This window comes from Sceloporus undulatus, chromosome 6 (genome assembly GCF_019175285.1).
Source record: "Sceloporus undulatus isolate JIND9_A2432 ecotype Alabama chromosome 6, SceUnd_v1.1, whole genome shotgun sequence".
Taxonomy (NCBI): Eukaryota; Metazoa; Chordata; class Lepidosauria; order Squamata; family Phrynosomatidae; genus Sceloporus; species Sceloporus undulatus.
The window spans coordinates 86,639,465-86,653,220 of NC_056527.1; the positions used below are offsets into that span (position 1 = coordinate 86,639,465).

The following is a 13,756-nucleotide window of genomic DNA, read 5'->3' on the forward strand; positions in this document are numbered from 1 at the left end:
ATATGACAGCGCAAAAACATACATTTCCCTTATATTTTGAAAATTAAGAGAAAAAGCAAAGGCACTGAAAACTGTTAACATACTAATTTTAGTATGCCTGAAGCATTTCACATGTAAATGTGTGTTTTGGAGGGACAGACACCTGAAAAACCTTTGCAACTTTGACTTTAGTCATGACTCAAAGGAAAAGGACTATCCATTGCTCAAATCTGACTTGAATTGGGCTAATTTATTATGTCATTAATTAATGTTATAATAATTCCCTTTCCACATGGTAAAATTTTCCATGGGGGGGGGGAGTAGTTAACTACAGTCGCCTACATTTCTAAGTAGCTTCACTATACAGTCAGCTCTCCATATATATCCATGGATTTTTTATCCACGGATTCAAGCATCCACCGTTTGATTTTTTTTTTTTAAATATAGAAATTCTCAAAAACAAACCCTGATTTTGCCATTTTATGCAAGGGACACCATCATACTGTGCTGTTATATTTAAAGGGACTTGAGTATCCACAGATTTTGATATCCACCAGGGAGGGGGAGAGCTGGAACCAAACCCCAGCAGATACCAAGGGCCCACTGTATATGTAAAGCAGAAATTTGTCACCTTTCCATTGTACCTGAATATAAATACTTAAACAAGATTTGTTGAATTTCAACAGGATGAGTATGAAGTACAATAAGAAAATAATCAAAAAGGGAAGAAAAGAAAAAGGGAAGGGTGGGGTACGCAAAATATAAACAATAGTAGGCATATACATTGATATAAACTGACCATATTTCCCAAAATATATTTTCTGAAGTTAACATCTATATAACACATGTTCATGCCTAGCTAAAGCAGTAAGAACTTTTGACCACTGAATGGTGATTGTTTATCTTTCCAAGCTTGAACAGTAAGTCTCTCTGCAACAAAAGAACATAGGAGCCAAAAATATTAATTCTTGAATTCCACATCATGAGAAAACAGTTTTTTAAAAGCATGTACATCTAGAACTACCAGAATTGTATACACTGTGATACATCCAACTCAAAAGGAGTAACCATTGAATAAGTCCACATCATGTACTACATAGAACCATTATATGCATTACACTGCAGATACATAAGAAACATACAGAAACAAATTTGAATTTATTTCATTCTGAGATATAGCAACTCTGGAAGAAATACTTCCAATACCAAAGTTCAAGAGTATCAGTCAAAACTTTTCCAAAAGAAAAGATATTCTACATCAATTTGCAGTTTATCCATCTTTTCTGATATCTATAAACTTGCAAAACTCAAACAATTAAACTAACCCTAATGTCAAATCACAAGAATTTCCTCACAGTATCTTAGGCCCACACTAATCTTTAGTTTACAGAAACAATGGCATGAAACTGAATAAAAACAATTAAATATTGCTGTTTCTAATGTCACCAAACACTTCTGAATTGGACTTTGTACCAACTGGCATTTTACTAGACTATTTGTACTCTATGGCAATTAACCCAGCTATCAAACTATTTTTAGTGCATGTAAAAAGGATGTAAACAGAATTAAGCCAAGAATATTATTTCTACCTGTTTCAATCCACCAGTCAGTTTCTGGATAAAAGTGCTGCTGTTTTTCATCCTGTAGTATTACCTCCTTCTGCTATGCAAGAGCCGAACCAAGACTTCCCCACAGTTAATTGTATGTTTCCTTTCTGATCCACAGACTGAAGAAGAAACTGTGTCCAAAGCCATAATTCCTTCTGAGGAAGGCTCTTATTCTTTCCATATTATTCCCAGGTCACTTTACTGAGATGTTTACACTTAAGCAATTTGTATTCCTCCTACAGGAAATCTTCACAAAATGAAGATGCATGGAACAGTTGTTTGCTCTTATTTGTGTCACCCATGCTTGCCCTGCAGACTGTCAAGGGCTGGAGGTGGGAGGCAGCTGTTACAACAAAGAACTAGAAGAAATCCTAGCTAGATAGGGTGCTTTGTGTGGTCTAAGATCATGCTGATTATGTGCCATATTTTCCTGAATAGCTCATTGTTTAGCCTTTGCTTGCTGGTGTTCCTTCCAGCATCTCCATCCTTCAGGCTTCTCAATGCACAAATTCTTCCCCCTTCCCCCTTCTCAACCTCAGGATAAGAAAGCAACAATGGTACTGAACTGTACCATTTTTTTCCTGTTCTGACACAAGCACTACTCATTTATTCCGTTTAAAGACCATTAAGCATTAATTTTGCACAATGTATATAAACACACATGTTCGGCCACCACCCAATGGAAATAATGGCCATTCTGTCCAAGAACTACAAGCTGCACAATGCTCCTAAACCATACACACAGACTCTGTCTTACTGTGGTATAGTACAGGCCTTATGACTGAGCACTTGGTTAACATCACACCCTTAATCTCCCACTGGAGTGTGATTGATAGACTGCTGGAATTATTAAGTACATGTAAGGCATGTGACTTTGGATCTCACAGCAAAAGAAACTCATGCATCCTACATTTGGTTTAGTATGCAAAGGGAGCTTTCAGCACCTTTACTTGGTAGCATGAGCGTTCATAGACTTGAGCCTACTTCCTCCTATGCATTTGGTTTTAGTAGCGGACTTAAAATTCTAAACTCTCAAACCAAAAAAACATTTCTTCCCCCTTCTATGAAAACATACATTCAACACAACACTGTCCTGCGTATACATATCCTCGCTTCTTTACTTCCCTCCTCCCTCTCCATCCCTGCAAGACTGGGAGAGCTAGCTTTTCTGGCACACTGGAGGACCTTTCAACAACATCGGCCAAGGAATGAAGTCGGGAGCTATATGCAAACAGCATAGACAAGATAAGCCAGGCCACGCCAGCAGCATTAAGATTAGTCCCCCATGATGACAGGAGACTCTGGATACACATAAGTGCCTCCCTTCTCCCTCGTATCATCCCTCTGCCCCTCCTGCACATGAAAACACAGGGCTGTGGCTCCTCCCAGTTTCCAGCCCATCCATCCTAGCTCATTTCCATCCATTTATCTCAGGGGAGGAAAGGGACCCAAACCTCCTCCTCCCTTACAACTATGCATCAACTGCATCCTCAAAAGGATGTCCCCTAATATGCCTTTCCTCTTCTTCCAGCCAAGGGAAGAAAAATCTCCTCCATGTAAACCTACCTTTGTTGTTGTTGTTAACCACCTTCGACTCATGGCGACCCTATGGATGAGACATCTCTGTCCTCCACTGTTCTCGGTCCTTTAAACCTACCTACCCTGATTTACAAGCCAGTCAGTTTATTTTCCTCAACACACACACACACAATGTCTTTTTCTCCCCCCATGACAACATTTACGCTTCTCTCTCTCTCTCTCAGGGTGTTTACTGTTTGGGTCTGTCTTTCTTTCTCTCTTCACAGGCGCCAACGGATTGCTGTCATATTCACTTGAGAAGTGGAAAAACATCCCTTTTTACTTCCTAGATGCGAGTGATCCATCCATCTTCCCCTAAATTCACATTCCATACATTGATAAACTCCCTAAAATTCACATTTGAAAAAAAAATCCATCATTTCTTGCAATGGAGAAAAACATACTCCTCCCTTCCAACCCCAGCCTCCTCCCAGCCAGTTGTTTTCCTTGCTGTGCAGCTGAGGGAAAGGAGACTATCCTTCAGCCCAACACAGTTGCCTTTAAACTCAGTCAGAAAGGCAAACACCCAAACAATCCCCCCTTTCCCTCATCCATCAGGGATGGCTGTATGTTGGGGAGGGGGGAACATGGTCATCCCTCCCTATCCATGGATTTCCTATCCACTGATTCAAGCATCCATATATATATATATTCCAGTAAACAAAGCTTGATTTTGCCATTTGGTGTAAGGAACACCGTTTTACTATGCCACTGTATACTGTATAATGGAACTTCAGCATCCAAGGATTTTGGTATCAACCAAGAGTCTTGGAACCAAACCCCTGAAGATATCAAGAGCCCTCACTCTATTGAAAAGTCATATAAATATCAATAAGCCAACCTTGGTTTTTGCCATTTTGTTTAAAGGGGTACCATTTTATTATGCCATTGTATTTAATGGGACTTGAGCATCCAAGGATGAGGAGCCCTGGAACCACACCGCAAGAGACACCCAAACCCCCCACTGTATTGAAAAGTCATATAAATACCAATAAGGAAACCTTGGTGTTGGCCATTTTATAAAATTATAATACTATGCCATTATATATCATGGGCCTTGAGTGTCCAAGGATTTTTGTATCAACCAGGAATCCTTGGATCAAGCCCCAAGAGATACCACTGTAAACCCTTGGAGATGCCAAGGATCCACTGCCTTCAAAAACACAGTACTGTACTATAAATCCCAAACCAAACCTGACTTTTGTTGCCATTTTTACCCAAGGGCCACCATCTTACTGTACTATTGCCATCACAAACAATGTGGCTTCACCACATTATGTCAACCACATTGGTATAATAACAATTCAGCACATTGTGCTTATGAGGTGGTCCTGGACCCAAACCCCCAAGAGATCATAACCAAGGGCCCCCAGTGCATTGAAAAACCATATAGATACCAAACCCTGATTCTAGGAGGGGCACCATATGACTCTGCCATGGCATATAATGGGACTGGAGCATCCACAGATGTTGGTATCAACAAAGAGTCTTGGAACCAGAGATACTATAAATCCCAACGAGGCAACCTTGGTGCTGGCAATTGTATACAAGGGGCACCATTGTCCTCTGCCATGGCATATCATGGGGCTTGAGGATGGAGGGATGCTGGGGTCCTGGGCCCTCCCTGGCTGCCTGCCTTGTCCTCCAGCGCAGAGGCCTCCCCCATTTCGCACGTAGCACACACTCGGCCTCCTCCTCCAGCCTCTCCCTCCCTGCGAGGCCCCAACGGCCGGCCGCCCTGGGCCTCCTGCTGCTGCTGCTCACCTCAAACCTGCTCTTGGTGACCCCGTTCATCTCCCTCCGCATGGTGTAGGCCCGGCAGCGGGGCTGGGCTCCAGGGAAGCCGGGCCAGGCCCAGCCGAGCCGGGCCAGGCCGAGGAGGGCCTGGCCCCCCACTTCCTCAGCGCCTGGGCAGAGAAGCCAGGCAGGAAGGCTAGCCTAGGCTAGGCTAGGCTAGGCTAGATTGGCCTAGAAGGGGGGCGCTCTGGAAGGCCAGGCTCTGCGAAGGGGCTGCGGGGAAGAACAAGAGACACAGAGGGAGATGGAGAAAGAGAGAGAGAGAGAGAGACCGGCCTCCCTCCTCCTCCTCTTCTCCTCCTCTTCCTCCTCCTCTCCTTCCCTTCTTCCTCTCCAACTACTACTTCTTCGTCTTCGTCTTCTTCTTCTTCTCGAAGCCAAAACAAAAACACTCCGCACCTGCCAGCAACAGCGCCGCTCATTGGTCGAGGGAGGGAGGGAAGGAGGGAGGGAGAGAAGGAGGCCCAGGAAGACAGAAGGAGGAGGAGGAGGAGGAGAGGAAAGGGAGGAAGAGCCAGAGCGGAGCGCGCCCCCGAGACAGGAAGGACGGGAGCGCGCACCGCTCCAGGGATGCTCTCTCTCTCTCTCGCTCGCTCTCTCTGTGCGCCTTATGGCTTCTCTGTTGTTGTGTGTGTGTGTGTGTTTGTGTGTGTGTGTATATATATATATATATATATATACATACACACACATATATACACACATGCATATATATATATATATACACACACGCATATACTGACACACACACATATATACTCACACACAAACATACACATATATAAACATATACACACATACATCCACATGTAAACATGCACATACATACACACACGTATATATGTGTGTACATGCATGCACATATATACAGACATATATACATATATACACACACACACACACATTATTATTATGGCTTCTTCCTTTGTGTGTCTATGTATAACAATAATATACACACACACACACACACACACACACACCATCACCACTGCTACACACAAACACACATGCCTTATGGTTGTTGGTGGTGGTGGTGAGGTGTGTGTATATGTACTATATAACAAATATATATATATATATATATATATATATATATATATACACCACCACCACTATACACACAACACACACACACAACTGATGGCTTCTTTGTTGTTATTGGTGTGTGTGTGTGTATATGTATATGTATATACACACACACACACATACATGCATACACATTCACATACATGGCTTCTTTGTTGTTGCTGTTAGTGGTGGTTGTGTGTGTGGCTTCTTGCTAGCTGTGCCTCCATGTTTCCTGTTGACTTATGGCAACCCCATTAATTTCATTGGGTTTTCTTAGGTGAGGAATCATCAGAGGTGGTTTTCGCACCTTCCTTTCTCTAAAGCAGAGCCTACAGCAACTGGGATTCATTGGCAGTCTCCCATCCATGTACTAACCAGGGTTGGCCCTGCTTAGCTTCCATGATCAGAGGGGATCTCATGCCTTTTGCGTATTTAGGCCCTTCTTGCTAACTGATGTTTTGTTGTGTGCCTTCAAGTCCTTTCCAACTTACAGTGACTCTCATGGGGCTTTCTTGCCATTGCCTTTCCTTGAGGCTGACAGCATGGGACTTGCCCAGAGTCTCCCAGTGGGTTTCATGGCTGAACAGGGAATTGAACTCTGGTGTAGAACCACTATGCCATGCTGGCTCTGTTGCTAGCTATGAGGAAAGAAGGAATAAGAAACAGTGTGTATTTTCCCCCATCACCACTATTCTGGTCTCCTATGTACATGGCAGTGAAAGCCATAGGATCTGCACAATTCATTGGTGTCTCTTTTTAGATGCATGCCACATGTTTTTGCTTCTCCCAGAAGAGGTGGCTTGTGCTCTTCAGGGATCCTAAGATTGCACCCTTAATTCCCAACCAACAAATTATTAAACAAATGGATTTTAACATTTCAGTGACTACTTAGAACTAAAAGATATAGCCGTGTTAGTCTGTAGAATCAGTATGTAGAGAGACTAACTGAAAGAAAGAATTGGAAACATGAGCTTTTGCAGACTTCAGTCTACTCCCTCAGGTTCATTTTAGGAAGTAGACTGAAGTCTACCAAAGCTCATGCTGCCAATTTCTTTCTTTCAGTTAGTGGCAAAGATGCTACAAGATCTCTCCAAGTACTTACAACTAATTTAGCAAAGATATGCCTTGACATCTGCCCTGGTCACTGTAGGTGAGTCACAGGCCCACCAGGCATGCCTTCAGGGCAATTCTGTGAACAGAAAGATGCAAGCTTTCAAGTTACTCAAGATTCTTCTAGATTTGGTAGCTTTGTTCAAGTCTCAATATAAAGTAATTTGCATACCTCCAGGCCAGGATCTGCTTTACAGCCATGATACCAAATCTTGCTATTATACTGTGTATATGTGCCTGCCAGTTTATGGCCAGCCCCATGAATTTCAAAGGGTTTTCTTAAGCATGGAATAATCAGAGGTGGTTTTGCCAGTTTCTGCAGCACCTGGTATGCTTCATTGGGCTCCCAAACAAGTGCTAACTAGACCTGACCCTGCTTAGTTTCCAAGATCAGACAGGATCTGATGCCTTTAGGGTTCTTAGGCTAGTTCTGCTATTATACTACTGAGAGCTGTAGCCCTCCACACCTGTGAATGCAGAGTTTGTGTATCACAACAGGGTTGCAGTAGAGACTACCAAAATAATGCACACGATGTTTGAAACATACATAGTATTTTTACAGTGTCCTTTCTATCATTAATTATTTTTTTCTGTTAACTCTGTATCTACTAATTAATATTAATAATGGAAGTACAGTAATGCCTTGTACATTCTGCTCCACTCTGGGCCCCACAACAAATGTGGACTCACACGTAGGATCTATATATCTCCCTGCTCAGTTACACCATTTTACAACACCTTTCCCCTTTGTCTCACAGAAGACAACTCCCAGAATTCCATAGCCTTGAGCCAGGGCAGTTAAAGCTTGAGTCCCAGTCCTGGGAAAAGAGTGGGATGTGTGTGTGTGTGTGTGTGTGTGTGTGTGTGTGTGTGTATAAAGTGGTGCCAAACTGGGTTATTTGTCCAGTGTGGATGCAGCCTAAGAATGTACAAGGCATTACTTTCACTTCTGACAGTTGCAGCTTGACCATTCCCATCTGCGATTAAGAAGGCAGGACATCTAAAGGAAGCTTGACCCTCACATTAGTTTTATAAACCAAATCCATACTATGAAAATCAGTTTGCTTAACTCATTTTACCTTGAGATGACACATAGACACATATCCCTCAACGAACGCAAACACCACCGTTTATCCCATATCCTCAATATTCCTTTCCTTTAAAAACACACATAATCATGTTCATCCAGGAAAGAATTTTATTTTGTTTTAATCTACAGTGTTTATTAGGATAAACCGAAATGCCACAAAATAATATGCAAGCATCTAGCTTCTCTAGTACTCTGCATCAGAGTAGGTTGTCCCTAAAATTAAGGGACGTGGAAAGAAAGAAAGGTCTCCACTTTAGTTTAGATATTATAATACTAATGCCTGCAGTAAAGGCACTGCTGTGCTATAAATGAATGATCCTTTAGCAACAACTGAAAGAAAACCGGAAATATTGAGGCCCAAGGACCAAAACACACTGCAGAAATAATCCAGTTTGAGACTGCTTTAACTGCCCTGACTCCGTGCTAGGGAATCATGGGAACTGTAGTTTTGTGAGATGTTTAGCCTTCTCTGACAAAGATCTCTAGTGCCACAATAAAATACAGTTCCTGGGATTTCTTAGCACGGGGCCAGGGCAGCTAAAGCAGTCTCAAACTGGATTGCTTCTGCAGTGTATTTTGGACCTGACTCCTACAATATGGACTCACATGTAGGATCTATAGCCTGTTACAGACTCCCAAAATAAAGCTGCTTCGGGTCTCTTTGGAGGTATGCTATTTAAATGATGCATGGGTCCTAAGAGTCTGGAGGTCGCGTCAAAGCCACACTCCATTCCTAAGCACTGGAGTGCAGCTTTGGTGCAGCTTCTGGATTCTTAGGATGCATGCATCATTTAAACAGCATACCTCCAAAGAGACCCAAAGCAGCTTTATTTTGGCAGTCTGTAACAGGCCTATATACAGTATCTCTCTGCTCAGTTACACCATTTTACAACACCTTCCCCCTTTGTCTCGCAGAAGACACTTTGCCTTTAACAGCAATACCATGTTTTAAAAAAATCTGTTTTTACAAATACTAGCAAATAATAGCCATTCACCAAAATCATATTTTTGGGGAGGGGAGAGGTGTTGCAAGGCAGGGGGACGAATGTGACATACTAATTGTGCTCCTTGAAAGATCAATTCTCACACTCCACACAAGTAGGGAAACACTGTTCTTGTAACTGAACAATACAATAAAGCAATAGACTATAGTTATGGGAACCAGTAGGGAATACTAGGTGCAGTAGTTTATATTTCAGAGGAAGGCAATTGTGAACAACCTCTGAATATACTTTCCTTAAGAAAATCCTACGAAATTCATGAAGTTGCCCTAAGCTGAGAGGTAACATGAGGGCACACATACAGCATTAATTTAACTCACAGTCCCAGATTTCCTATTTGCTTCTTATTCAAGGAATAGGTGAGATGTAGTTGCACCTTTTTCTCCTGTTAATAGACATCATCTGCTGTTGACTATTTCACTAAGCATTAAATTATGTCAATTTTTTTTTTAATTCAATAAGCCCATCCCGATAAAGACCTCCCCCAAAGTACAGCTTGTATATTGCCATCCCAAAAAACATTTACCTGGAACTTAGTGGAATTTATCTCTGAGAAGGAAGATACATATAAGATTATATAGCAATTATCACAAAGTGCTTAATGTTGATGATGGGGAATGAGCAAACACACAAAATAAAAAGCTGGAGTACAACTTAGGACACTGTGCAATTTTCTGTGCTGTGCTGTAAAAATGTGTAGGCAGAATTCTTGACATAAACTATAGTTGTGGTTACTATCCACATTTCACAAAATGTGGTTGGAGTGGTTTGAATGTTGGACTATGACTCTGGAGCTGAGTATGTTTAGTAGCCTGGAGAAAAAAAAGGTTAAGAAGTGATATGATAGCCCTGTTTAGGTATTTGAAGGGATGTCATATTGAGGAGGGAGCAAGCTTGTTTTCTGCAGCTCCAGAGAACAGGACCCGGAACAATGGATGCAAGCTATAGGAAAAGAGATTCCACCTCAACATTAGGAGGAACTTCCTGACAGTAAGGGCTCTTCGACAGTGGAACACACTCCTTCCTTGGAGTGTAGTGGAGTCTCTTTCCTTGGAGGTCTTTAAACAGAGGTTGGATGGCCATCTGTTGGGGATGCTTTGATTGAGAGTTTCTGCATGGCAACGGGTTGGAATGGATGGCCCTTGTGGTCCCTTCCAACTCTATGATTCTACGAGACCAGGGTTCAATTCCTGCTCAGCCCTGAAACCCACTGGGTGACTTTGGGCAAGTCATGGCAAGGACAAACCCCCTTCTGAACAAATCTGGTCAAGAAAACCCCATGATAGGGTTGCCTTAGGGTTGCCATAAATTGGGGATGACTTGAGGGCACACATATAACCAGTGTTGCCAATTTCCGGGGAATTCACTGGAACCCAGGAAAATTAATTAATTTCTCTCCAGGGATTTTGACTGAATCATAATAATAATAAATATTGGGGAATTCTGGGGATTTTGGTAAAACACTCCGGGGGATATCTTTGAGGCTTCTTGGTAGCACTGCACACAACACACACTTCAAGTCAGGAGAGCCTTTTTTTATACACACAGGTCATTTCACTGCAAGATTTTTTCCAACAGTTTTTTGCACTTGAGCCACTTCAGCAGCTGCAAGGTTTGCCATTTTAAGACTTGAAAGGAAAACTGAAGTTGACAGAAAGCCATTCATAGTCCTCCCAGCTTTTTTTTTTTGGGGGGGGGGGGGGGGAATAGCCCTAGTGCTCTCTAGGAAGGAAAACTTGGTATCCTCCCATTTCCATTTAAACTTCCTCTCGGAAACGCTCTGGCCCAATCAGCTTGCAGCCCTGGGAAAGGTTGGTTTGAATGGCGGGGGAATTAAGCGTGAAGGTGCTTTAAAAAAGGAAAATCCCCGATGGTCATTCAATGAGTTTTTCTTGGATTCTCCAGCTTCTCATCATCATCATCATCATCTTATTGCTGTTCATGTTATTTATTAATATCACCATCATATTTTATTATTGTTCTTGTTATTTATTGATATCATCGTCATATTATTATTATTAATATAACCATCATCATATTGTTGCTGTTCTTGTTATTTATCATCATCATAATCATGTTATTATTCTTGTTATTTATTAATATAATCATATTGTTAATATCATAATCATGTTATTATTGTTCTTGTTATTTATTAATATCATCACCATCATGTTATTATTGTTCTTTATTAATATCATATTGTTCTTATATATTATCATGTTATTATTGTTCTTGTTATTTACTAATATCATATTATTGTTATTAATATCATAATCATGTTATTATTGTTCTTGTTATTTATTAATATTCCTTCCCCCCCAAAAAAAATTGGGACTAAAAGCTTACAATTTAAAAGCGCAGTACAATTTAAAAAAACCATACAAACATTACCTTTCAAATAGAATAAAACTATTACTATTATTTTCCCAAAGGCACATACTGTACAACTACATCTTACCTACTTCTTCCCTTGCTTTTTTTCCTCTACAGGAAACCTGTTTGTTGTAGTTTTGTAAGAGATTTTAAAGAGAGAGAGAAAACACTATGTTTTTTAACATTTAATGTACCGGTATTTACTTTTACTCACCCCTGGGACTGGAAACGTTGAGGGCAAAATGAAGCCTGGCTCCTTGCTTTTTATGATAGGTGTTTTAAACTATAATTTTAAAGAATATAATGGGAGGTGTGATAGAGATAAAAAGCAGGTGGTGGGGTCAGAGGGGACACACATATTTTGGCTTGTTGTTGTGTGCCTTCAAGTTGTTTCTGACGTATGGAGAGCCCATTTTTTTTTCTTGGCAAGATTTGTTCTCTGCCTCTGAGGCTGAGAGTGTGTGACTTGCAAGTCACCCAGTGGGTTTTCATGGCCCAACAGGGAATCGAACCCTAGTCTCTGGACTTCTAGTCCAACACCGAGAGCACTACACACTGGCCCTGATGTTAATTTTTATCTATACCATCATACATTGTTGTGTACCTTAAAATTATTTCTGACTCATGACCATCCTAAGGTGATCCTATCCTGGGGTTTTCTTGGCATGTTTCTTCAGAGGGGGTTTCCCACTGCTTTCCTCTGAGGCTGAGAGAGTGTGATATGCCCAAGATCACCCAGTGAGTTTGTACGGCTGAACCAGGATATGAACCCTGGTCTCCAGAGTCATAGTCCCAAGGCTCAAACCACTACACTAGGCTGACTCACCATTATATAGTCAGAGCAATATTTTGGTACAATTTTAACTACAGTATATGTGCAGGTTAACACTGCTTCTTGTACTTCTTCAGGCTTGAAGTGACGTTTGCATTTTTGCAAGGACCAATTAAAAAAATCCTTTTGCAAATGGAGACTATTGACACTATGTGCAGCTGGTACAAAATTAGACTTATAGCTGATGTAGAACCTGAGGGGGATACAATAGAATATTTATTTTAAAAAAATAGGTTCAGCCTATTTATTTAAGACTTGCCACATCTCATGCACTATCGCCATGAGTCGAAATCGACTTAGGGTAGTTAACAACATCATGACTTAGGATTTACCTAAGTGCTAGATCTAGAACTGCTCTTATCGTTTCAGGCACTCCTATATGCCTATGGTTTTAGGCCACAGGGTAATATGAATTGGCTAAAATGTGAGGCTAGGTAAAAGGGCTTGTGGAATTCAAAAAGAACAGCCCCCTCCAATCAAGCACTGAGAAAAGTCCAAGCATTGTAGAGCATCTGGAGGAAGGTTCCAGGTTATGTATTGTTCTAATGCAGCACTTGCAAAACTTGGATCTCACTTTGCTCCAAATGAGTCAATAACATGCCGTACAACTTTTTTCCTTGGCATGGTCCTGAATCTGTAAGACCTGAGCAGGATGGTTGATGACAGGGCAACTTGGAGGTCTGTCATTCATAGGACTGCCATAAACTGAAGTTGACTTGACGGCAGTGAGCACAGGGGTGTGTAGCAAGTTGTTTTCCTGCCCCACCTTCCCGTCCCCATCATTCACCAGACATCCTTGACTAGTTTAAAACAGTGAATAGAAATTTGTGCTAAATTTGCCTCCATCGTTCACTCAAATCTAAGAGAACAGGGTCCAACATAATGTAAACACCAGTTGGGAACAAAAGAGCACTAAAAAAGTGAATCATGTTGCAGCTGCAACTTTACACCCCATTCATGCAGTAAGCTTTAGCAGGACCAAGAGGGTGTATGGCAGAGATGGGCAACCTGAGGCCCTTTGTGTTGGGTCTGCAGCTCTGACAAACCTTAACCACCATAGTTAATTATGAAGGATGCTAAGAATTGCAGCTCAACATTGGGAAGGTACAAACTAGCCATTCCTGCCTGGTGCAAGTAATACTAAGATTATTACATATATAGAGGCTCTTCTGTTCTTTAGACTAACACCCCTAGAAAGCAGGCTGCTCTTTTTATTATTAATCCTCATTTATCAGTTAATGCTACATGACTATTAACAAGTGTTTCAATTCTCCCTTCAGAGCAGCACTTTATTATAAAACTTCTTCCAATTAAAAAATAC

At 41.4% G+C, this 13,756-nt stretch overlaps 1 protein-coding gene across 1 annotated transcript in view; it reads right to left on the bottom strand.

Moving 5' to 3' along the window:
• The window catches only part of FBXL20 (F-box and leucine rich repeat protein 20), a 113,058-nt gene extending 107,657 nt beyond the window's left edge, over nucleotides 1-5,401 (bottom strand). Inside the window, 1 exon segment of the mRNA XM_042472826.1 lies at nucleotides 4,929-5,401. Within this exon segment, the coding sequence (XP_042328760.1) occupies nucleotides 4,929-4,970 (42 nt within the window). The 5' untranslated portion in view covers nucleotides 4,971-5,401.
• Between the last annotated feature and the right edge of the window lie 8,355 nt (nucleotides 5,402-13,756).